Genomic DNA, 27,321 nt, shown 5'->3' on the forward strand with positions numbered 1-27,321 from the left:
AGACGAAATAGTTGGCTTCTAAATAGAAGGGGCCATTTTAAATGAAAAATACAGTCTTTATCTTTAAAGATGCTCACATTCTCACACTATGATAGGCATGTGGGAAATGAGCCTAACTGAAGGAAGAGATTTACATTTCCCAAATTAACACACTCTGGGACACCGTTCACTAAGAAAAAAGGTATACATTATTTAAATTATCTCCTTCCTTTTTTTTTTTAAAGGAGACAATAGAGTTGAATTTGTGTAAGTTAAACCCACTTTACTGACTCAAACTCTTTCTAACCTATTTCACATTGTTTTATCCTCCAATCTTGAAACTGACCTGACATATTCATGACAGTCCCCACAAATGCACTGGCTTCTTTTTTCTTAACCTCATTGGTCCTCTGTATCATCTACTAGTCTTTTAAAAATCTTTCTTTGAAATTATTCCTCCATTTGGGTTCTATGACATTACCCTGGCCCCCGACTACTGTTGGTAGTTATCCACCTCTTCTTCCCTGTCCTCATCCTCCTCAACATTCTACCTGTGGGTATGCCTAAGGCTCAGGCCTTGGCCTTCTTTTTACACCAGAAAAATATACCATTTTTGGATTAAAGGCTGCTGATCCACAGGATAGGAAAAAACTCCACATCAACAAAAAGCCACGTAAGTACAAAGTAACTTACCTGAGATCATATTGGTTTTATATTGAAACAAAAATTCTCTATCTGCTTTTAAATGACTATTACACTACAAAAGGAGAAACAAAGAAAAAGGAAGAAGAGGAAAAGAACAAGAGACAGTCATTGTGTACGGCTACTGACTAATAATTAAAAATTGGGGTTTATATTTTGTCTTTTTATTTTGATTTTTCTAATAATTCATTTGTATTATATTATATTATACATTGTTATATTATATTATCATATATAATATTATTATATTATATTATACATTATTATTATTATTATACATATTATACATTATACATTATATTATACAACTGGTCTGCAACATATTAGAAATTTGAAAATAAAATTCCCCTTTGCCTAATGATAGCTTCTCATCAGGCTATTATCTGATCCTATCTAACCAATCTATTTTCAACTTCCCTAGTGTCATCTATTTCTCCAAGCTGGCTCCCCTCCTGTGCTTTCTACTTGGTACTTCACCTTTGTTCTTTTGTTTGCATTCATTTACTCATCCTGGACATGTTCTCTGTATTTTACAAAGCCTTCCACTCTAACCCTTAGTCTATGTCTAGTCCTATATCTTGGTTAGCCCAATTTTCTTTTTTTTTTTTGAGGAAGATTAGCCCTGAGCTAACTACTGCCAATCTTCCTCTTTTTGCTGGGGAAGACTGGCCCTGAGCTAACGTCCATGCCCATCTTCCTCTACTTTATACGTGGGACGCCTACCACAGCATGGCTTTTGCCAAGCAGTGCCATGTCCGCACCCGAGATCCGAACCGGCAAACCCCGGGCTGCCGAGAAGCGGAACATGTGAACTTAACTGCTGCACCACTGGGCCGGCCCCTAGCCCAATGATAGTTAATCATCATTTATACTCAGAGTAATATATGACTTTCTGGCAGATCATTAAGTTACTTAAAAAATATTAAGGAATTTAATTTTCCTAATATATTTATATGTAAACACAATTAGCAATAACACTTAATGAGTCAAAGAAACTCTTTAAAGAGCATCATAATCTAACACAAGTCCTAACTAAACACAGATTTTGGAAAATATGATCAGTCTCAAATTATCCAAAAAACTGTCTTTCATGACTGTATATTTCTTTCAGATGTGATGACAGAAATGTACAACATGACAATATTTACAGATATAGGACATATCATCGTGGTGACACATGTTGATTATCAGCTTGGAGAACTACTTGATTACTCCTCTGGGGTTCCCCTTTTCTTTTCACTATTAGTTGCCCTCTTCTCCAGTGTTCTTTGTCCTGCTTCACTGTCCTAGGGTTTCATTTTGGTCTTGGTGTCTCTCTGATCTTTTCTCTAATAATTACATTATATAGTATTACATTTCTCTGGTTTCTCAAAGATCCTACACAGAAATTAGTCATTTTCACATATCAAAAAACTTTTAATTTGCTGATGTAGATAATAAACACTAAGAAATACATCAATTAATGTAAATTATTGTATGTACCATGTTAAGTTCAAAATTAGTGATGAATTTAATATTACACCTGTCAGAAAAACTGAACTTTGCAAATGATTAAATCAAAGTATATTCAGAAACGAAGGTCTTACAATTAATTCTAATATGACCCTCATCAGTGCCAACACTTAACAAGAGTGATTTCCACTTGACCTTGAACATTTACACAGTCCCTGGCAAGAATGACTGCATAAAGATATACCATTTAAAAATATCTAGATGTTTTATAATTATAGATTAGAAGCCCTTTTATACAACTATTACATCTTACCAGGTAGTTAACTATTATTCCCTTGCTCTTGACTTTTTGGTATTATCAAACCATCATCTATTTATGGACCTCCTTAATTTTCAAAGTGCTTTCATATATTATTTCCTTTCCTCAAAGCTTTCAAAATTGATGACCCCTCACACCACAGAATCCAAATATAGTGCCATCTGAATTTTTTAAAAGAATTAAAATTGACAATTTAATTTTAATGTTGTATGTAATTTATTATAGTCTGGTTCTCTGAAAATCAGTAATTCACATATAATTGGCTTAAGTGGTTATTAAGTTGGGTAAGAAAAACATTAAAATAGCCTATTCTTAACAATTTTATACAAATAATTCTCTATAATATAAACATTTTCTATATACAGTGTAAAATGCTTATTCAATAAACTCAGAATATCTCTGTGTGACTGAAGTGACTCATTTACTTAACAAAAATTTGTTAAGAACCTATGCTAGATGCTGTGGGAAGAAAATGAAGATGGGGTCCTACTCTGAGAAGTTTATAACCTAGATGAGAAGACATCTGAGCAGGAAAAAAAACTAATGACTTTAAGTATGCTTGACAATATAAAATAATATAAAATGACACCCCCCAGCATGGGGATGATAAATGTGGGGAATGTGGCCAAATACACCTTCTTAGAAAAGGTGAATAGTGATTACAGAAATCAGCAAAGAAACATACCTAGTTTAGCCATCTTTTCAGAGTGTTTTCTATTCTGAAAAGAATAAACTTTATTCCCACCATCTGTAGCAGAGCCATTTTTCAAGGATCCTGAAAGAGAAAATGTAACACATACCTACGATAAATGGGCAAAGTTAGTTAGCAAGAAAAAAAAAGATAAAATTTTAACTAAGAACTTAAGATTTGTACCCCTCACAGTCTTGCATACAGGTTTAACAATACATACGTATACCTATTTTAAAACATACAACAGACTATGTCACTGTTTATATAAATTTTAAAACACTGAAAACATTATTATTCACAAATACACACAAAAATATATTTTAAAAAAAAAGCCCCCTAAGCAAAGCCCTCCAGACTAGAGGGGTACGCATTCAGCTCATGACAGGAGTTGCCCCTGCGGAGGGAGGACAGAAGAGAATTTATAGTTATGCTTCCTTCTGGAAGCAAACATGCAAAGTACAATGGTGAATTGAGGCTGAGATTTAAACAGCTGTTACATGGTAGAAGCTCTCTTACTCTCAATTAAGACCTTGACTTAACTTCATTCTTCAGCCTTCCTTTTAAATAACAACTGCTGTGTACAATATACTGGACCCTCACGGCTAGTCCCCTACTCTCCAGCACAGCAATTCTCAAAGTTTGGCCTGGGGAGTTTCTGAGCTCCCTGAGGCCAAAATTATTTCCTAATAACACTAAGACATTATTTGACCTTCTGACTCTCAATCATCAGCGTATAGTGAGGTATTCCAGAGACTGCACGACGTGTGATGACGTTACCACTCTGTTGCTTAAAGGAACGTGTAAAGCAGACATGAAAATCCAGCTGACTTCTATTAAGCCAAACATAAAAGAGATTTCAAAGATGTAAAACAATGCCTCTTCACTAGTATCTTTTCAAATAGTTGTTTTTCATTTAAATATGTGTAATTTACGTTAACATGTAATGGGTTTATTACTGTTATTACAAAACAGTGCCAAACTTTTCCAAAGCTGGTGCTCGCTCTCCTTACTGTTTCAGAGATCTGGTTGATCTATATGCACAAACACTTAGTATTACCCAGACTCCTTAACCTTTGCCAATCTAGTGGATATAAAATGAATCTCATGGGGTGACGTGTTTTAATTTGCCTTTCCCTAATCACTAATGATGTTGGACATCTTTTCACATGTTTCTTATTTCCAAAAGAAGAAATATCTTTTTTATCCTATGAAGAGAAGTACTCAATTTTTTTAATAGACTTAATATTTTAGAGCAGTTTTAGGTTCACAGCCAACTTGAGTGGAAGGTAGGGAGATTTCCCATATACCTCCTGCTCTCACATATGCACAACCTCCCCCACTATCAACATCCCACATCAGGGTGGGACATTTGCTACAACTGAGGAACCTACACTGACCCATCATTATCACTCAAAGTCCAGAGATTCTGTTAGGGTTCACTCTGGGTGTTGTACATTCTATAAGTTTTGACAAAAGTATGATAACATGTATCTACCACTATAGTATCATACAGAATAGTTTCACTGCCCTAAAAATCCTGTGCTCCACCTATTCACCCCTCTCTTCTCCTGACCCTTGGCAACCACTGATCTTTTTACTGTCTCCATAGTTTTGCCTTTTCCAGAATGTCATATAGTTAGAATCATACAGTATGTAGCCTTTTCAGATTGCCTTCTTTCAGTTAGTAACATGCACTTAAGGCTTCTCCATGTCTTTTCATGGCTTGATAGCTTACTATTTTTTAGCACTGAATAATAATCTGTTGTCTGGATGTATCACAGTTTATTTATCCTTGGTTGTTTCCAAGCCTTGGCAATTATGAACAAAGCTGCTATAAACATCTATGTGCAGGTTTTTGGGTGGACATTAAGTTTTCAACTCATTTGAGCAAAGACAAAGAGCACAACTGCTAGGTCACAGGGTGAGAATATGCTCAGTTTGTAAGAAACTGCCAGTCTGCCTTCCAAAGAGCTATCCCACTTTGCACTCCCACCAGCAGTAAACGATAGTCGCTACTGCTCCACAGCTGTGTCAGCATTTGATGTTATCAGTGTTTTGAATTTAGGCCACTCTAGGTGTGTAGTGGTATCTCACTGTTGTTTTAATTTGTGATTCCCTAATAACATATAATGTTCAGTATATTTTCATATGCTTTTTTGCCATCTCTGTATCTTCTTTGGTGAGATGTCCAGGTCCTTTGCCCATTTTTTAATCAGGTTGTTCATTTTCTTATTGCTGAGTTTTAAGAGCTCTTTGCATATTCTGAATAACAGTTCTTTAACAGATATGTCTCTTGCAAATATTTTCTCCCAGTCTGTGGTTTGTCTTCTTGAGAAGCACTAAATTTTAATTAGGTGAATTTGTTAATCTTTTTTTTCTATTATACATTTTTGAAGAAATTCTTCCATAATCAAGATTAAAACTATATTCTGTTACATTTTCTTGTAAAAGCATTTATAATTTGCTTTTCACACGTAAATCTTTAATTAAGGTAATCAAGTTGTTTATGATGGGAGGTAGGGATCCAATTTCCTTTTTCCCTGAGGATACTCAACTATCCCAACACCATTCACTGACCAGTGCATCCTTAGCCTAGTGAAGTGCAATGCGACCTCTGTTATATATTTAGTTTCTACATATGCATGGGTCTGTTATGGAGAGCTTATTACTGCAATTATATAACTTAATTAAATGTTTGGCATACAGACAAAATAGGAATTTAAAAACATTAAGTAGTTTCTATATAAACTGAATTAAATGCTTTAGAAAGACTTGACAAAACTTATTAACTAAAACAATTGGTTTCAAATTAGGTAGATGACAAACCATAAATGATTTAAGAAAAAAATTGGAAAAAACAAAAAAGCACACTCAGATTGTATCAAGTGTTCAAATCCAGGCTGCCAAAGCAGAACACACAGAACTTTAACCACTTGGTCACGGGGCCAAGCCCTGCAGTATTTTTAATTTAGCCTTATTCATAGTTCCATTTTTGAACTTAAGGACCATGTCAAGTTTTTAATTATGGCTAAATAAATTATGTTTTAAAATTGTGATAAAACATACATAACATAAAATTTACCATCTTAACCATTTTTAAGTGTATAGTTCAGTATTAAGAACACTCACATTATTTTGCAACCAATCTCTAGAACTCTTTTCATCTTACAAAACTGAAATCCTGGATTTAATTAAACAACTCCCCAGTCCTCCTCCCCACAGCCCCTGGCAACCTCCCTTCTACTTTCTTTCTCTGGGAATTTGACTCCTCCATGTAACTCACATAAGTGAAATTGTACACTATTAGTCTTTTTGTGTCTGCCTTATTTCACTTAGCTGTCCTCAAGGTTCATCCATGCTGTAACGTGTCAGAATTTCCTTCCTTTTTGAGGCTGAATAATACTGCACTGCATGTATGCATACACCACATTTCAACCATCCATTCATCTGGCAAGGGACATTTGGGCTGCTGCGACCTTTTGGTTACTGTGAATAATGCTGCTATGAACATGGGTGTACAAATATCTTTCTGAGACCTCGATTTGAATTCTTTTGTATATGTTCCCAGAGTGGAATTGCTGGATCATAGGTAACTCTATTTTAAATTTTTTGAGGAAATCTCCATACTATTTTCCATAGTAGCTACACCAATTTACATTTCCAACAACAGTATAGAAGGGTTCCAATTTCTCCACATCTTCACCAACACCTGTTGTTTTCTAGTTTTTTGACAGTATCCATCCTAATGGGTGTGAAGTCATAGCATTATTTCTTTTTAAATTTTACATATTGTTAAATTCTTAAAGATTATTCTCTGGAGAAAAAGAACTTTAATAAGCAAGTAATATTGCATTCTAATCTATAAATAATATACAGTTTCCTCTATTAGACTTTTGAATTGTCTCTAACTTTTTATTATTGTAACTAGTGCTGTAGTGATTACCCTTGGATATAAATCTTTGTTTAGATCTCTGATTTCTTCATAAGAGAGTCCTAAAAGTGGAATTACTGGTGAGAGTATATGAATTTTATAAGACACACATATTGCCAAACTGCTTTCTAGGAAGTTTATATCAACTAATATTAAGATTCCTCATCAGCATTAAACATTTTTTCTTATATTTATTAACTACTTTAACTTCTTTTGTGAATTATATATTCACAATTTTTTGGTATTGAGAATTTTGAGTAATTTGAAAACTACTAAAAAGTTTCATATAGGGGCTGGCCCTGTGGCCAAGTGGTTAAAGTTCTGTGCACTCTGCTTCAGTGGCCTGGGTTTGCAGGTTCGGATCCCGTGCACAGACCTACACACAACTCGTCAAGCCATGCTATGGAGGCATCCCACACACAAAATAGAGGAAGACTGGCACAGATGTTAGCTCAGAGCTAAGCTTCTTCAAGCAAAAAAAACGAGGAAGATCGGCAAGAGATGTTAGCTCAGGGTGAATCTTCCTCACCAAAATAAAAATAAAAATACTACAAATGGACCACATATTTGTCTCAGAATTTTCTAGCAGCCAACTTTTAAAGAATCAATTATAGAATCACACTGTTCATAAGATTAAAAAACAAACCAAATGTTCAAGAGAAGCATCAACAAGACAAATTCCTCTTGAGGACACCTATCTAATTATTTTGGGAGACCTTTGGGAAATCTTCTATTTCATGCCTGAGATCACCTAGTACTGCTATGCAATGATTTTTCTCCAGACTGGATGCATTAATAGACTATGAGAACCACGCCAGGTATGTCAAGATGTGTGCTGCGAATAAGAAGCAACTTACACTTCAATAGTAAGTAAATGGATTAATTAATAAAGTATTTAAAGGTTCTTGTTGAAAAGCTTTCTTTTTTAACTATTCCTAAAGGTTCTTTGTCAAATATCCCTCTGTGTTTTAAAAATAAAGCTTATTTCTCTTCTGTTTCTAATAAAAGATTAGGCAGAAGCTTATTGTTCAGTATCTCAAGGTTAAAGAAGTCTGTGATAGATGTCAACATTTCTTCCCTGAAAAAAACATTAAAAAGCTCTCCTTCCTCCATCTTATCTGGAACACCACTCTCCACTGCTATACACATTTTGCATTTTTTCTGGTGTTTTGTTTTTGTTTTTTGGTGAGGAAGATTGGCACTGAGATAACATCTGTACCAACCTTCAATTTTCTATGTGGGACGCTGCCACAGCATGCCTTGACAAGAGGTGTGTAGGTCCGTGCCCAGGATCCAAACCCACGAATCCCAGGCTGTTGAAGCACAACACGCAAACTTAACCACTACGCCAGCAGGCCAGCCCCTCCTATACATATTTTGGCAGACAAGAAAAAACAAATCAAAACCGAAAGTCATGTCTGCGAGACTGGTTATCGGCTCCTCTGTTGTACATGCCCACAGTCAAATGAGCAGTTCCTTTCCTGGACTCAGAGTGTAGACACAAGCTTATGTGTCTGCATGCATGTACAGACAGACAGAAGATAAACACTAAACTGTTAACAGTTCCACGTTCTCTAAAGCACGCATTCTCAACAGGAACAATATTGCTCCTCATGGAATGAAAACTGGCTCTTTGTGGGAGGAGAGAGAGCACGAAAAACATCTTAGACCCTCCAAGGCGTCATAGTAAATAAACAGATAAATAGTACATATGTAGTATTAAAATTTCATGGGTGGAGGTGATTAGGAGAAAGTGCCTAGAAAGGCTCCTTAGGATATAATCATGAAAAAAAAGTTGAGAAACACTGCTCTAAGGCGAAGTTTTCCAACTGGTGTGCAGAAATTAAAGGTACGGGTTACAGGTGTGCTGAGTATTGATCCTCTTGGCCTTTCAGGATGCCAGTCAGGGCCTGCAGACAGGGTAGGAATAAGGATTAGAAGCCCTACAGCATTTGTCCCTGATTTGGAGTATTCTCCATTTATTCTAGTGTGCCTCCAAATATCATTTGTGTGGGTGCCAATATGTGAAAAACAGTGGAAGCAATGAGTTTCTACCACAAATATGTATTACTTTTACAATAAGAAATGATTTTTAAGAGAATACGTTTTTGGTTTTTTTGAATATTATTTTCTTTCCTTTTTTTTTGTTTGAGGAAGATTAGCCCTGAGCTAACATCTGCTGCCAATCCTCCTCTTCTTGCTGAGGAAGACTAGCCCTAAGCTAACATCTGTGCCCATCTTCCTCCACTTTACATGTGGGATGTCTACCATAGCATGTCTTGCCAAGCGGTGCCATGTCTGCACCCAGGATCCGAACCTGCAAACCCCAGGCCACGGAAGCGGAACGCGCACACCCAACCACTGCGCCACCAGGCCGGCCCCTGATTATTATTTTCAATCTCTCTACTTAGGTCTAGCATAACAGGCAGTCAAAAGTCCAAAGTTCTATTCAGACTATGCCCTAGAATTGTCAACTATCTAGCTGGGGACTCTTTTAAGAGAATCCACCCTGCCCACAAGCCTATTAAGGAACAATGGTCATTTTTTGGTATCATGTCATTTAACACTGGGAACTAAACTAGAAACATTATGACTCAAGAAGTGAGAAAGACATCAGGAGTAGTCATGATGGCCATTTATAAGCCAAGCATAAGAGAGTAAGAAACATGTACACGAGCAGATAGGAAGCATAGAGAGAACAGAATGGATGCACAGAGAAGACATGAGGGAGATTAGGAGAGCCATGAAAGCCAAATGTGGTTCCAGTCCAATGCCCCTAGTGCCCAACAATACTGATTTCGTTCTTTGGTCTTTATTTTTTTAAGTCAACTTGAGTAGATCTGTGTTCTTTCTACTCTAATATATATCTGTGCTCTTGCACCCTATAATATAATTCAAGTCTAAAATATTTTATGTATTATCTGGCAGGAGAAGCTGGCTTAAGTTTAAAAAAACATAATACTAGCATGCCTAGGTTGGAACAACATTACTTCTTGGAACGTTCCTTCTAACTATCTCTGTAAAGTAGAGCAAGGTAATAATGAAGTGACTTGCTTTATGAAATTATTTCAAATTAGTTAAAAATACAAATATCTTAAAAAATAACTTTAGAGTGGTTGGTCTGTAGAATTCATCTTTCTAAAAATAATTAAATACAGGACTGGCCATTTATAAAAAAAAACTACAGAAAAAAAACTCAGTAGAAACTTCGTGCTTCCAACCCTTCCAACTATAGAGAAGAAGCTGAAGCAATGCTTCTCTGGTGAGAAATAATACAGCACAGCACACGAAAAGAGTTCTGGAGAAGGATGGTGGTGACGGCAGCACAATATTATGAATGTATTTAATACAATTAAACTGTACATTTAAAAACGGTAAAGACGGTAAATTTTATGTTAATTTTATAATAAAAAAACTGGAAAAAAAATAATATAGCACACCACTGCTTAACCTCCCAGACTATTTTATGCATCCTGCAAAGCAATTTTGGCTACTAGCAAAAATATGCGTGTACATTCCTCCTCTATCCCCCCGCCAGATACCTTGAATGTCTTGTCCTAAAACTTCCACATAGTTCTGATCTTTTAAGACTTCCTGGTCATCTTCCTCCAAATCATATTCTGGCTTCTTTATTATTTTTTTTGCATTGACCAAAAGCTGAGCTCGCTCCTTTTTTAATTTAGCTCCTATAAGAACATCCAAAGAATTAGAACATGACAGGCATAAATTCTCTCTAAACATTACATTTAAATAAGTAAACAAACTGTATTACTTATACTGTCATTACTTAAAAGCTGGAAAAAAATTTAGCGTTTTCTCTTTGATTAAAGTAAAGACCACTCTTCCACAGTTTATATAATTTAGTTAAAAAAAAAAAAAAACCCTGAAACTATTATATTTTGGGGGGTCAAAATAACTACATATTTTAATTAAAGTGGGTACTTATCACTTACCACTATGACTATTTCATATTAGATGAAGCTTTATTATTTTCAATAAAGTTTGAATGGAGTGAACTAAAAATTAAATTTTTATTTACAATCTTACCAGATGAAATACTGTGTGCTATATTTTCAAAATAGAAGATTAAAATACTGTAAAAAGTGACATAATTCATAATCACTACATAAGCATCTCTCAAATCGTACAGTCACGCAGTACCTCCTTCTCTGTCGAGAATGTGGTTAAGAACATCATCGTCTCCCACAAACTGAACCTCCAGCATCTTGTCTTCCTTTAACTCGGGTTTACTCATCACTGCCAACCTAAAGAAAAGCAATACAGCACTCAAAAGTGATGAAAATTTCACATCAACAGCCAAATAAATTAAACATTCAGTAATGAATACACGTATTTGTATAACAATTTTAAAAGTCTTTTAAGTATGAAATATATATTATGCATTACAGTAGTCCCTCCTTATCCACCATTTTGCTGTCTACGGTTTCAGTCACCTGAGGTCAACTGTGGCCCCAAAATATTATTAAATGGAAAATTCCAGAAATAAACAACTCATAAGTTTTAAACTGCACACCATTCTGAACAGTGTCATGAAATCTCACGCCCCCCCCACTCATTCTGCCCAGGACGTGAATCATTCCTCTGTCCAGCATATTGCTCGTTAGTCACTTAGCAGCCCTCTTGGTTATCAGATCGACTGTCATGGTACAGCAGTGCTTGTGTTCAAGTAACCTTTATTTCACTTAATAACAGCCCCAAGGTGTAACAGTAGTTTTGCTGGCTATTTGGATATGCCAAGAGAAGTTATTATTGTTAATCCGTTACTATGCCTAATTTATAAATTAAACTTCATCATGGGTATGTATGTATGGAAAAAACAGCACATACAGGTTTGGGTACTATCTTCGGTTTCAGACATCCACTGGGGGTCTTGGAATGTATCCCCTGTGGATAAGGGGGGACTCTGTATTGTATTAATGTTATGTTTTTGATAATAGGTAACAATTATTTATCTGAAAAATGGAAGAGGTGTCTGAGAGTTGGAAAAAGCCAAACCCAATCAAGCCAACTAAAACATAATAACAGGAAAACAATTCTGTCTGTAAAGAGGCTCTAACCAATCTATAGAATAACAGCCATACCAGGAAGCGGTGGTTAATACAGGAGAGTCTAGAAAAGGGGCAGCCAAACACAGAATAACGGCTCGGTGGATTTTAGTATCTGCCCACTGGAAACACACAGTCCACTGGGGGACGTCTACATACTTCACTGATGGACCACGTCTGAATCAAAGATCCTCAAGCACCTCCCTTTACTATTACTGCCCGCTCACCAAACAACTTTACAATTAGGAATATGGCTTTCTGGGTTTCTTGGTAACTAAACAGTAAGCATGAATCTTTCCCATATCTTACAGACAGTTCTTCACTGAACAAACTTCAGAGTTAGGCAAGCAAAACTTGATCAACTCTGGGTACTCTGACAAAATTTAGTTTCAAACTTATAATACTAACTGCCTGAAACTAATTAATGATGATTCCAACTAGCTGCCAGCTACTCAGTTTACCTGAAAAATGAAGTTTTTTCTCCTCTCTCTCTCTTATAAACCCTATTTTTGACTTTCTCCTGACAAGAGGAACTACTGACTGTGTCCCTCATGAGTCAGTTATTTGCATGCAGATATCTTACTAAACGTTGCCAAGTTTTCTCTTGTAACTAGCACACTGAAATGACTCGTCTCAGTGTTCATTTACCTTTAAAGGTACTACATATTCTGCAGCTGGAAAATTCAGGTACAGTCACCTGCAACTGGAAAAAGAACTCAGTCAGGGTCAGCTAATAGGAAAACGAAAGCACCAAAGAAGTTCATGAGTTTAAGCAAACAAGATAAATGGATAAATGCAGTTCTTACAAAGTCAGAGTTATCATGATGGCGCAGCAAAGCCCTACAAACTGAGAAGATCTGGAATGGGGGGGGCAGGTAGGCGGAGGGAGGAGGCCAAAATGTGAGCACTTACTTTGTGCTAGACATTTAGAATATTCTGTATGTATTCTCCTTTAATTCTCACAACAACGCTATTAGGTTTATGCTTTGTTCTAAGGATAATGCTTCATCTATAATTTATCTGACCGTTGCCAGGAGAATGGACCCTTTCTAGTGACGAACTGATTCTTATTATAAGAAATTTGAGTGTATCAGAGAAGAAGTTCAATGCATCTACAAGACATTTGCATAAAATAAAAAAACTGACAATTTCTTTGTATGTGTATAAAATAGTTTTTTGAGGGGCTGTTTGCCAGGCATTGTATTAGGCATTTTTATGTATACCAGATCATTAAATCCTCAGGTTTTTTTTTTTTTTTTTAAGATTTTACTTTTCCTTTTTCTCCCCAAAGCCCCCAGATACATAGTTGTGTATTTTTAGTTGCGGGTCCTTCTAGTTGTGGCATGTGGGACGCTGCTTCAGCATGGCTTGATGAGAGGTGCCATGTCCGTGCCCAGGATCTGAACCAGTGAAACCCTGGGCCGCCGAAGTGGAGCGCGTGAACTTAACCACTCGGCTACAGGGCCGGCCCCTAAATCCTCAGGTTCTTTGAGGTAGTTAAAATACATATAATTCCCTCAATTTACAGATGAGTAAACAGAGGTTAAATATTAAATTACTGACCTAAATTTACACAGGTAGAAAATGTGGTAGGGCTGAAATCCACGTTTGCCTGATTCTGATGTCCCTGATCATTCTATTACACCACACACTTCTCCTGCCACTACATATAAATCTGTTTTCCTAAATGTTTGTTTTACCTCTGGAAACTACTCATAATATGTTTACTCAGTTTCCCACACGGCAGTTCAAATATCCAAGACTTCCACAGTTCCTCTAGGTTTCCACTTCACTAAGTTCAACATCACTAGTTCTATCAAGCATACTTTTGAGAGCATGGCCAGATTCAGCATAATCTACATTATTTTAAATTATATACTGCTGTGTTCCACAAAGAATCTGAAGCAGTGACAATAAGCAAATGCAATAAAACAAATGATAAACTATAAATACTGATAGGGAGTCTGGATCAGGGAAAATATTTTAAAAAAAGAAGAAAATGAAATCATACAAAGAATTTGGGCTCTGAGCCTCCTGGCAATCAAAGTGAAAAAGGAATAAAGGTCAGTTACATAATTCTCACTAGCACAAGTCTAGTAGATCCTTCGGGGGAAAAAATATTTTCAAAGAAAGTTTAAAAACAAATACTTTTCACACCTCAATATTGTCCTGGGCAATTTCCCTATGGTATTTTACAGAAGACTTGCCTGGAGGGAGACAGTGTTACTCACTCTTGTTTGTAGCCAAGTGCATTTATACACAATTTCCTTTTCTAGATTTTCAGACATCTTATCATATAGTACAGAACCACCAAACTGAAGTCTTTTCTGCAAAGACCTTGAAAGGAACCTTTCCTTCCTTCTTCTCTAACAATTTCTTTAAAAAACCTACCCAACAAACACAGAACAAAATGCAAACAGTTAGTGACCATTTACTCCTTAAGGCACTGTCTTGGGCGCTTACTTTTAAGTGGACTCCCTTTAAGAAGCGAACAAGGCAATACAGCAGCACCAAATGGGTCTGAAGAGCATCACACTCTCCTTTGAAAGCAAATAAAGGATTTGCTGCAATTTTTAAAAATACAATCCTTTAAAAAAGAAGGTGGCCCAGATTAGTGGTCAAGCACCAATTTTAATACCAGATAAATGGGGGTTCTGATCTTAACTCCACACGTATAACTGTGTGACTTTGGACAAAGCTGTGACGACTACATGAGATCATGTGCTTGGCACGTGAAAATGCTAATGAAATGTTCCCTATTACGGGTATTTTTACTTTAAACTTCAACTTAACCATGCAGATCTCTTACCCATCTCTATATCTCATCTAACGTCTCACAGAAGCGCGCAATAAACGATGAATGAATGACGGCCATTTAACATGCAGTGCCTATAATACACAAAGGTGTAGGGCCCTGCTGGGTTTTTTTCAGATGGCAATTTAACTAAGGAAGACGTAACTGTTCTATTAGGATTTCAGTTGTAAAACAAAAAGGAACGCATCAACATCCTTTTAATTTAAGAAGCTCTACCAAAAGAGCCTGGTTTGTCAACATTTTACGATCAAGCAACTGGCCCAGGGTGACCGCTAGGCTGGGACGACAACATTGCCGGGTCCTCGCTCGGGGTGGTTCTGGGACGAGACCACGGGACCTGCTCCTCTCCCGGGACGCTGTCCTTACGGACTTTGACGGTTCTCTCTTTCCAAGCACAAGGCTCTAACGCCGGGAACCAGGTATGTTGGCAACAGGCGTCCCGAGTACAGAAAGTCTATCACTGCTGGACAGACGGAAGGACGGTCCTGCAGAGGGAGCCCCTCATCCCCACAAGTGGTCACGGGCTTCGGCCTGGGCCTCGCGCCGCTGACCGGTGGGCTGCGCTCCGGAGCCGGGGTCAGCAGGGGGAGGGCCGCGAGGTGGGCACAGCGCCCCTGCCCGCAGGCCGCGGGGCAGGCCGGGCCGGGTGCACCTGGACTCACCTCGCACGCCCGAGCGGAGCAGGAGAGGGAGGCGGGCGGCCCGGTGATCCCGCCACGCACGCCAGGTGTCCGTCCGGGGGCCCCCGGCCGCCTCGCTGAATGGCCGCCGCAGGGAAGGCGGCTTCGGCCCCGGCGGGAAAGCCAAATTCTAGACAGCGGCGCAGGAGCAGGGTCGCAGGGTCGCAGGGTCACAAGGTCGAGCAGGGCAGCCCCGAGGCGGCGGGGGATGGGAGGCCTGCCTGCTGCACACCGAATCTCCCGCCCTGCCCAGTGGGCGGAGCCCCGGGACACCAATGGGAAGCGGAGTCGCCTGAGAGCGACGGCCCTGCCGGCCTATCAGCGCCGGCCTGGCGGCCCCGCCCCCCAAAAAACTCGAGGTAAATGAATCCGTAAGGGCTGGGTTCCGGCCCTTTCCTTTCCTCTTTCCGTTTCCGGTGACGGGAGAAGGAAGTGTTGATTAGACCTGAGGAAATATGCAGAGGTGTAGCGATCTGAGCGGTCTCTCTCTGTTGAGGCAATCTTAAAAAGTGTGCATTGGTTTGTCTGGATACCTTCTGTTGAGGAAAAAGCTAATGGGAATGAATTCTTGGTCTTTTAAAAACTTTACCTCATTTGGGGCGAAAGGTAGGATCCTGTGCATCTCAAGGGCTTGGGGAAGGGAGGAGGGGAGAAGTCTTCTGTAAAGAAGAGAATTAGAGCCGACCAGTGAATATGGAGATGGCATCAGGCTGCTAATAGGATGAAGAGACTGGGAAAGTAGAATTAACAGAGGTAGGGAGAGAGAATGTGGAAGAAAGTGAATGAACCTGCCTGGATCTAGTGTTACCCGCTAACAGAATACTGTTTCATTTGGATTCATTCATTCTGATGAATACATGAAAAGCCATAGGCTATATTGGAGTATGTGAGGAAGCCATTTGGTTTAAAACTAATTCGGCCTCATGTGGCCTGTTGAACATGCATGGTCCATCTGCTTTAAACATTTACTATGTCCCAAAGACAAGAATGATGCCCTTAAAGATGGGGGTGTTGCCTCCCCCATATCAGCATTTCTTTAAGAGTAAGCATCTCTGGGGCCAGCCCCCTGGCTGAGTGGTTAAGTTTGCGTGCTCTGCTTTGGTGGCCCAGTGTTTTGCCAGTTTGAATCCTGGGCGCAGACATGGCACCGCTCATCAGGCCACGTTGAGGCGGTGACCCACATACCACAACTGGAAGGACCCACAACTGAAAATACACAACTATGTACCACGGGGCTTTGGGGAGTAAAAGGAAAAAAACAAAAACAAAACAAAAAGAATAAGCATCTCTTCCCAGAAACTAAGGATTAATTACTGACCTGCTTTAACTCACCCTCATGACCTGTTGACCACTGACTTGCTGTGCTCACCTTGTGACCATTGACCTGCTGTGTTGGCAAAGCATCTCACGACAGCAGTAAAAGAGCCGTTTGTGTCGTATGTGATGTATGCTCTTTGTTCCAAGACGTATATAACCACTCTGTGCACCCCACCTCTGCAGAGAGCTGCTTTCCTCGGTGGGAAAGTCCTCCTGGGCTAAAGTCCTCAAACTGGCTCATAATAAATTCACCCCAATTTTGATTTATAGATTTATTATGGGTTATTTGTGTCAACAATTCAAAACAAAACTACAGAATGCCCAGATAATAAGGATAGACTATTGAGTGAGCCAAACACCATCTCTGCCCCCACGGTAGATACTAGAGGGGAAGATAACAGACAATATTGAGAAAAATGCTACCATATGGAAGTCCAGTGTTTATTGGACCATGTGGCAGGAGTATCTAATTAAAGGACAAAAGGAGTCAGGAACAATTTTCTTGGAGGAAGAGATACTTAAAGGGCAACCTGAGGACTGAGTAGATTGAAGCCAGGCACAGAGGAGGGGTAAAATTTTCCAGGTAGAAGGCCCAAATCAATATAACAGGTACATAAAGTGCTGAGAGGCAAGTGCAAAGTTGGGTCTGTTGTCATGAAGGGCTAGTGTGACCCTTAGGGCACTAGTCAGATTTGTACTGAAAGATTATGTGGATAAAGGAGGTAAGAGGTGGAGCAGAGGGAAGGAAGAGATGGAGTCACAGCATTTTGGAGGCTGTTTAGGAAATCCAATTGAGCAACTGAAATGATAGTGCCCTGGATGCCTCAATATTCCATTCTGGTTAGCAGGGTTTAAGAAAACAAAAAAGAAAGATAATTTTCTCTACATTGGAAATAAAAAAAGAACTTGTGTGTGTGTGTGGGGGGGGGGGGGGTATGTAGAGAGAATAAGAGGAAAGAGCATAGCCAACAGTTAACAATGAAGTGCTCGAAGAGTTCTCAAAAATTTGAAGATCTAGGAATATCGAATAGATACTCAACTAATATGTTCTATATGTTTCTATGATGTAAACCCTCTTCCATTTCCCTCTAAAATCTTCCATAAAGTCTTATACAGACTCAGAGGCCTTGGTGTGAGTGGTGGGTTTTGATTTTGTTTTTGTGGTATATGTGTGCAAAGTAGAGGGAAGGAGTTGTGTTTCCCTTTTAAATTGACAGGATGGATGAGAACAGCGATACCATTCAGCATGGAGATCTGGAATTTAGGGGTGGCAGGAAATTGAAGCTAGAGATAACCATAACATGGCAACTCCCCCATGTATTCACAGAAATTTGGGGCAGAGCATTAGACTTTTCCATAGGGAAAGAGAGGACCAAGTTCATTTTGTATGCATCTTACAGGGGTAGAGACACCAGCAGCTGATAGGGTTACAATTTGAAATTGAGGGCCTGGCTTTAAAATTCTCTAACATAATCTGATTAAACATGGTGAATTGAACACTCTCTTGAAATGCCACTAAAACAACAGTATCAAAAAGAATTTTTTAAGTATAAACCTACAATTAAAAGAACAGGAAAGGAGGTGAGATAAGTAAACAAAATTTTGGAAGATGTGCAGTGATTTAGGCAAAACAGAGTAAGCTGAAACCCAGGCCTACAAAGGAGAACGCCGACAAGAAGCCTGTTCCTGTCACAGAACTCCGGGTCGTCTACAGGACCCTCTGAAGTCAGAAGAGCAGCCCGGGGCTGAGAACTGGAGGACTGGTTACAGTCTGAAAGAAGGAACAATGAGCTCCCAGATCTCCTGTCTTACTTAGTGGAAGACCAGGAGTTTACGTGAACCAGAGGCTCTAGGCAACACAGCAGACTAAGAATGAGAAGTCACACTGAAATTGGAGGGGTGGTGCAATTGGGCAGATTATGTGGGAGACTGAGAACCTTCTCCTGTTTGGCTCCTAGAATACTGCCAACTAGTCATATATCCCCTGGTTGTTAAATGTAAACACTTCCTCTCCAGGCAGACTAATCAGAAGACAGTTAGGAGGCCTCAACTGAAAAAGCCAGTTCACCTGTGGATCCACAGTCAAACCTACTAACTGATAAGCTCTGCCCCTGCAGGCAGAGTTTCCAATCTATTTTAGCATCACCAAACTTTTAAATAAAGCCTCAAGTCTGAGAGAGACAAAACAAATAGACCAGGAGCAAAAAGACTATATAGAACCCAGAAGAAAATTTATTCCAAACTGTAATTTAAAAAATCTCAGAGATAAAGATTCTATATCTACAAAACAAGGAATATAAAAAGAAATGTCATCAAATTTAAAGGAAAAATAAGTTTTAAAGTTTTAATTAATTTTTAAACTGTAGATTGCAAGATCAAAATATCAGCTGTGTATTTTTCTTCACCAGTGATCTCATCTGTCAGCACAACAAAGAAAATCAGGATATTTTATATATTTCTTCCTCAGGGAGATGACTCAGTTAAAAAATGTGAAATCATTTTTTCAAGTTTAATTGCTTTTATCATCAAACAAGGTTTTTTTACCCAAACCATATTTTATATGATCAAATTCAAGAATATCAGTTTATATATTGCAAATTGAAATATAATCTAGGGACTGGCCCCATGGCCAAGTGGTTAAGCTCGTATGCTCCTCTTCAGCAGCCAGGGGTTTTGCCAGTTTGGATCCTGGGCATGGACCTAGCATGGCTTATGAAACCATGCTGAGGTGGTGTCCCACACAGCAGAGCCAGAAGGACCTACAACTAGAATATACAACTATATACTGGGGGGCTGGAGGGGGGTGCTTTGGGGAGAAGTAGGAGAAGAAAACAAAGATTGGCAACAGATGTTAGCTCAGGTGCCAATCTTTAAAAAAAAGAAATGTAATCTAAATAGCTGCATAGATGTCAGTAAGAAATCTAGATTAAACAATCAGGACCAGGTAGGTCTTACGGACAAGAGATATTTGCATTGGTTGCTGAATTTGGGAAACTAAATTAACTTCTGTCTTTACTGCCAGTGTCAGGAAAAGCTTTATGTAGATGCTATTGCTGCTTTCAAAATCCATTTTATCTCTGAGTCTTTTTCTTTAAACACTTCAGTTTATTTAATTAACGTTGAGCACATACCTGTAGCAGGGACATAGTGCCTGCATGTCCCTTACCCTTAAGGAACTTAGATTCTATTTGGGTACAAAGAATCAGATAATTTCAATACAATAAGGCATTGTTAAGTGCAAAGAGAGAATCTACTGAGAACTACTAGGACAACTACCACTTTGCTCAGCCTGATGGGTGGGCATGTAAAGGGGCCAGGTAGCAGAGGAAAAGCCAATCCAACTTAAAATGGTAGAGAATGGAGGTGGGGAAGGGCTTTCAGGAAGAGAGTATGGTAATACAAACTGGGTGTGGTAGTACAAAGCAGCTTGGTGTTACTTAAACCTTAAGTGAAAGCAAGAATGATAGGAGATGGGGTGGGAGAAATAAGTCTCAGGGTAAGGAACATAGAATTTATCCTCTATGATGGAACCACTGACTAATGTAACCAGGGGACTGAGAGATGTTTAAGGACGATAAATGTGAGAGGAACAAAGGATCTAGTTAGGAGGCTATGGAAGCAGTGTGGATATGAAGATGAAGACATGAGTTTGAGCTGCAGTAGTAAAAGTGGAAAGGATGGATATGCAAAAAAAAAAAAAAAGGCAAAGTCAGCAGGATTTGGAGACTGGATATAGAGGTAAGGGAGAGGGAAGATATAATTCCCAGGTTTCTGGCTTGGTTGCCTGCGTATCAGTCCCAAGAGAGCAGTGAAAGAGAGATTGCAGAGAGGGAAAGGGTAGGAGAAAAACTGAGTTTAGCTTGGGGCATCTTGACTTTGAAGTGCCTGAGAGATATCCAATTACCCTGCAAACAGTAGGACATGAGTTTGAAATTCATTTAAGAGGTCAAGGCCTACAGATAGAGAACGAGGGGTAATCACCATACAGATTAAAGCCAAAGGGGGGAAAATGAGAATTGCCCAGGGATGTTGAGTAAAATAATAAATGAAGTGAGATACCTCATCTTCAGAGACAGGCAGCAAGGAGATGAGAGGATAGTTGCAGATATAGTTGTTCTCCGAAGTGGTAGGGGAGAACAGGAAATTAAGAATGTTATAGTGTGATGGCCTCCATTTTATGGAAGAAGTAACAGTTGAGGCTGCTGAGAAAGTGGTCCTTAGAGTGATGAAGCTTTGGAACAGAAACTGAAGGGAATGATAAACAGGGCAGGCCAAGAAGTACAAGGACATCCAAGTGTTGAGGGCTTAAGGTTGGGACCAATGAAGTTGTATTGATGCCTATAGTGCCCAGTGGCCTGGGCATGGGAATAGAGAAGGCAGATTGCAGCATTGATATGAGTGAGTCTATTTTTAAAAATATTTATGGAATGGATTAACATCTCTTTCTTATATTGTCAGTTACTATTTTATATATTTCTCTAGGAAAAGTTGTTATTGAGTCAGTGGTTCTAAAAGAAGGAAAGCCTAGGTATGAATGCCAGAGACTGTTAGAGGATTAAAGAGAGTTTCCAATGCTGATTGCATGAGAGAATTACCTGGGGTTCCTTTAAAACTACTAATGCCAGATCCCAACCCCAGAGAGTCTGAATGTGACCTGGTCATCAGAATTTAAAAAAAAATTTCCCAGATGATTTTAATGTGCAGTTAGGGTTAGAACCACTGAGCTAGGGAGAATGGAAAACTCACAATAAAAATATCTGTCAGATATGAAATGACCTAGACGCTGTGCATTAAATACACACTTGATAAGGATATAGTAGGTCTAGGATGTCAGAGGCAGATGCCTCAGCAAATAATTTCCACCCAGAAATTTTCTTAAGGTATCAATTTGATTTCAATCATGCTCAGAAGAGAAAAAGTGATTCCTTCTATCTGTGCATCTAGGAATTAGAGAATGTGGTAGCCAGAACCTACTTTATCTCCAGGGTTTTCTTGTACCAGGGCCGATGAGGCTCTCTCATAAAGCACACACAAATTAGTAATGAAAAGTTTGGCAGAATACACTTTAAAAAATGTACACATAGTAATTCAAATTCTGGGAAACTAGCTTTAGAATATAATTTTCAATACAGAAAGAGTCTACAGGGTGCATAAAGCCATTATTTATAACAGTTGTTAAATTAAATGTCTACAGATTTTTATTTATTTTTTATTTTTGAGGAAGATGAGCACTGAGCTAACTTTTGCCAATCCTTCTCTTTTCGCTGAGGAAGCCTGGCCCTGAGCTCACATCCGTGCCCATCTTCCTCCACTTTATATGTGGGACGCCTACCACAGCATGGTGTGCCAAGCGGCGCCATGTCGGCAGCTGGGATCCGAACCAGCGGACCCCAAGCTGCCAAAGCGGAACGTGCGCACTTAACTGCTGCACCACTGGGCCGGCCCCTATAGATTTCTTAAAATCCTGTGATTATTTTACTTTGAGGAAATGAGGAAAGCCTATGGTTTGGGGAATTCCCTACTGAATACTAGAGATAATAAAAATACTTTTGAATGTAAGTGTTTTTAGTTAACTTGTACAATGATTCAGAACTTAAGTTTATACTGGTCAGCATGACCTGGCCATAAAAAATATTTTCATTCCTAATGTGTATTAGACATTGTTCCCTAAGATAAAGTGCCAAAAGTGATCGGCCCTTAAAGTGAGTTTTAGAAGTCAGTTCCACCCCTTTCTGATGTAACATCTTGAACAAAACTAGGGCCGTTACTATGGATTATATCCATCTTATTTCAATTACGACCCAGGGCCAGATTTAGACCTTTAGGGGCTCTAAACCCCAAAGATTTTATTTCCACTCTCTCTCCTGTAGTTTAAAATAACATTGAATCACAAAATAATTGCAAGTAAGTCCAAGAAAATTCTCATTTCCTCCCAAGCCACCTGGCAGCTTTTTTCCGGGGAGAAGGAACAATAATTAAGTTTTATATTTTGAGAGGCTCCTCTGCTTTATTATGGTCTAAACCAGCATTTCTCAACCGAGGCTCCTCATAGGAACCACAGAAAAACTATTTTCTCATTTCTCCTGAGGACGGTACATAATTAAGGATAGTGCACAACTAGAAGAGTTGTACATGCGTAGCACAGAAATTATAACTATGGACGCCTAGGATATTAGAGTTTGATTCTTTCATGGATTTAGTTTGTCTATTAGTAACAGCTCAACTGAGATCCAGCCTCCCTTGCCGTCCCATCCCCCAGGCGCACTGGCCTTGTGGGGAGCGGGAAAGCGCACTAATAGCTGAGAACAACCAACACTGTTTGAAGCAGTATCTCACGATGGTTAAGTGCACAAGTTCATGAGCCTGAATGTCTGGGTTCAGTCCTAGCTCTCCCACTTAGTAGTTCTCTGACCTTGGACAGATGAACTTTCTTTTTCTTATAAAAGGAGAATAATAGTACTTATTGGCACTGTTGTATTGAGTATTGAATTACTGCATTTTCTTTAAAGTGTTTTGAAAGGTGCATAGCACACCCTAGCATCCAATAAAAGTTAGTTGTTATTGTTTAATTCATGTGGGAAGAATCTTCGGACCATAAAATACTGTGACCTGAACCAGAGTTGTATGTGCGTGGAGGGACAGTACCTCCACTATCTTATTAATATTCACTATTTTATTACATTACCTTAAAGTGACTTTTCCCTGTGTACTTTCTCTGTATTTTCATTTATTATTATTTATTTATTTTGTGTGTGTGAGGAAGATTGGCCCTGAGCTAAAATCTGTTGCCAATTTTCCTCTTTTTGCTTGAGGAAGATTGTCGCTGAGCTAAAATCTGTGCGAATCTTGCTCTATTTTTAAAAAACTTTTATTTAGTTTATGATAGTTTACAACCTTCTGAAATTTTAGTTGTACATTATTGTTTGTCAGTCGTGTTGTAGGTGCACCACTTCACCCTTTGTGCCCACCCCTACGCCCCCTTCCCCCTGGTAGCCACTAATCTGTTCTCTTTGTCTACATGCTTAATTTCCACATGTGAGTGGAGTCATAAAGAGATAGTCTTTCTCTATCTGGCTTATTTCACTTAACATAATTCCCTCAAGATCCATCCATGTTGTTGTGAATGGGACAATTTTATTCTTTTTTATGGCTGAGTAGTATTCCATTGTGTATATATACCACATCTGCTTTGTCCAGTCATCAGTTGATGGGCACTTAGGTTGCTTCCACGTCTTGGCTGTTGTAAATAATGCTGCAGTGAACATAGGGGTGCATGGGACTTTTGGAACTGCTAACTTCAAGTTCTTCAGATAGATAACCAGTAGTGGGATGGCTAGGTCATATGGTATTTCTATTTTTAATTTTATGAGAAATCTCCATACTGTTTTCCATAGTGGCTGCACCAGTTTGCATTCTCACCAGCTGTGTATGAGGGTTCCTTTTTCTCCACAACCTTTCCAACATTTGTTACTTTTTGTTTTGGTTATTTTTGCCATTCTAATGGGTATAAGGTGATATCTTAGCGTAGTTTTGATTTCCATTTCCCTGATGATCAGTGATGATGAACATCTTTTCATGTGCCTATTGGCCATCTGTATATCTTCTTTGGAGAAATGTCTGTTCATATCTCCTGCCCATTTTCTGATCGTGTTGTTTGATTTTTTGTTGTTGAGTTGTGTGAGTTCTTTATATATTATGGAGATTAACCCTTTGTCAGATATATGACTTGCAAATATTGTTTCCCAATTAGTGGGTTGTTTTTCTGTTTCAATCCTGTTTTCCCTTGCAGTGAAGCAGCTCTTTAGTTTGATGAAGTCCCATTTGTTTATTCTATTGTTTCCCTTGTCTGAGAAGACATGGTGTCCAAAAAGATCCTTTTAATACTGATGTCAAAAAGTGTACTGCCTATATTCTCTTCTAGAAGCCTTATGGTTTCAGGTGTCAGCTTTTGGTCTTTGATCCATTTGCAGTTTATTTTAGTGAATGGTGAAAAAGAACGGTCAATTTTCATTCTTTTAGATGTGGCTGTCCAGTTTTCCCAGCACCATTTGTTGAAAAGACTTTCTTTTCTCCATTGTATGCCCTCAGCTCCTTTGTCGAAGATTAGCTGTCCATAGATGTGTGGTTTTATTTCTGGGCTTTCAATTCTGTTCCATTGATCTGTGCACCTGTTTTTGTACCAGTACCATGCTGTTTTGATTACTGTAGCTTTGTAGTATGTTTTGAAGTCAGGGATTGTGATGCCTCCAGCTGTGTTCTTTTTTCTCAGGATTGCTTTAGCAATTTGGGCTCTTTTGTTGCCCCATATGAATTTTAGGATTCTTTGTTCTATTTCTGTAAAGAATATCATTGGGATTCTGATTGGGATTGCATTGAATCTGTAGATTGCTTTAGGTAGTATGGACATTTAACTATGTTTATTCTTCCAGTCCATGTGCATGGAATGTCTTTCCATCTCTCTAAGTCGTCTTCAATTTCTTTCAGGAAAGTCTTGTAGTTTTCATTGTATAGGTCTTTCACTTCCTTAGTTAAATTCACCCCAAGGTATTTTATTCTTTTTGTTGCGATTGTGAATGATATTGTGTCCTTGAGTTCTTTTTCTGTTAGTTCATTATTAGAGTATAGAAATGCTACTGATTTATGTAAGTTGATTTTATACCCTGCAACTTTGCTGTAGTTGTTGATTATTTCTAAAAGTTTTCCAGTGGGTTCTTTGGGGTTTCTATATATAAGATCATGTCGTCTGCAAACAGCGAGAGTTTCACTTTTTCATTCCCTATTTGGATTCCTTTTATTCCTTTCTCTTGACTAATTGCTCTGGCCAAAACCTCCAGTACTATGTTAAATAAGACTGGTGATAGAGGGCATCCTTGTCTTGTTCCTGTTCTCAGGGGGATGGCGCTCAGTTTTGCCCATTGAGTATGATGTTGGCTGTGGGTTTCTCATATATGGCCTTTATTATATTGAGATAATTTCCTTCTATCCCCATTTTGTTCAGAGCTTTTATCATAAATGGCTGTTGGATCTTGTCAAATGCTTTCTCTGCATCTATTGAGATGATCATGTGGCTTTTATTCCTCAATTTTTGGATGTGGTCTATCATGTTGATTGATTTGCGGATGTTGAACCATTCCTGTGTCTCTGGTATGAATCCCACTTGATCGTGATGTATGATCCTTCTGATGTATTGCTGAATTTGGGTTGCCAAAATTTTGTTGAGAATTTTTGCATCTATGTTCACCAGCGATATTGGCCTGTAGTTCTCCTTTTACATGCTGTACTTGTCAGGCTTTGGTATCAGGTTGATGTTGGCCTCGTAGAATGTGTTAGGAAGTCTTCCATCCTCCCTAATTTTTTGGAATAGCTTGAGAAGGATAGGTATTAAATATTCTCTGAAAGTTTGGTAGAATTCCCCAGGAAAGCCTTCTGGTCCTGGAGTTTTATTCTTTGGGATGCTTTTGATTGCTGTTTCAATCTCTTTCCTTGAGACTGGTCTCTTCAGATTGTCTGCTTCTTCTTGATTTAGCTTTGGGAGAGTGTAAGAGTCTAAGAATTTATCCATTTCCTCTAGGTTACATTTTGTTGGCATATAGTTTTTCATAGTATTCTCTTATAATCCATTGTATTTCTGTGGAGTCTGTTGTTATTTCTCCTTTTTCATTTCTGATTTTGTTTATCTGAGCTCTCTCTTTTTTCTTTGTAAATCTGGCTAGGGGGTTGTCAATTTTACTTATCTTCTCAAAGAACCAGTTCTGTGTTTCATTGATCCTTTCTACTGCCTTTTTTGTTTCAATAGCATTTATTTCTGCTCTGATTTTTATTATTTCTCTCCTTCTGCTGACTGTGGGCTTTGTTTGTTCTTCTTTCTCTGATTGAGTTAGGTGTAATTTGAGATTGCTTATTTGGGATTTTTCTTGTTTGTTAAGGTGTGCCTGTATTGCGATGAATTTCCCTCTTAATACAGCTTTTGCTGTATCCCTTATAAGTTGGGTTGGCATGTTATCGTCTTCATTTGTCTCTAGATATTTTTTGATTTCTTCAATTTCTTCAATGTTCCATTGCTTGTTCAATAGCACATTGTTTAGTTTCCACATCTTTGTCCCTTTCTCAGCTTTTTTCTTTTAATTAATTTCTAGCTTTATAGGATCATGATTGGAGAAGATGCTTGTTATTATTTCAATTTTTAAAAATTTATAGAGGCTTGCCTTGTTTCCCAACATATGGTATATCCTTGAGAATGTTCCGTGCGCACTTGAGAAAAATGTGTATTCTCCTGTTTTTGGATGGCGTGTTCTTTATATGTCTATTAAGTCCAACTGTTTCAGCTTTTTATTTAATTCCACTGTTTCCTTGTTGATTTTCTGTCTGG

General features: G+C 38.5%; 1 protein-coding gene across 9 annotated transcripts in view; it reads right to left on the reverse strand.

Moving 5' to 3' along the window:
* The window catches only part of ORC2 (origin recognition complex subunit 2), a 53,745-nt gene extending 37,665 nt beyond the window's left edge, over positions 1-16,080 (reverse strand). Inside the window, exons 1-6 of one of the 9 annotated variants that reach the window (XM_070241510.1) lie at positions 15,618-15,888; positions 12,789-12,843; positions 11,236-11,339; positions 10,617-10,760; positions 8,298-8,984; positions 3,138-3,227 (exon numbers count right to left, since the gene is read on the reverse strand). In XM_070241510.1, the coding sequence (XP_070097611.1) occupies positions 3,138-3,150 (13 nt within the window). In that variant the 5' untranslated portion in view covers positions 3,151-3,227; positions 8,298-8,984; positions 10,617-10,760; ... (1 more) ...; positions 12,789-12,843; positions 15,618-15,888. Of the gene's footprint in view, positions 1-3,137; positions 3,228-8,297; positions 8,985-10,616; positions 10,761-11,235; positions 11,340-12,788; positions 12,844-15,617 lie in introns of all 9 variants that reach the window. The other 8 variants (XM_070241509.1, XR_011428341.1, XR_011428342.1 and 5 more) reach the window with 8 other exon arrangements.
* Between the last annotated feature and the right edge of the window lie 11,241 nt (positions 16,081-27,321).

The sequence above is a fragment of the Equus caballus genome, chromosome 18 (genome assembly GCF_041296265.1).
Source record: "Equus caballus isolate H_3958 breed thoroughbred chromosome 18, TB-T2T, whole genome shotgun sequence".
Lineage (NCBI taxonomy): Eukaryota > Metazoa > Chordata > Mammalia > Perissodactyla > Equidae > Equus > Equus caballus.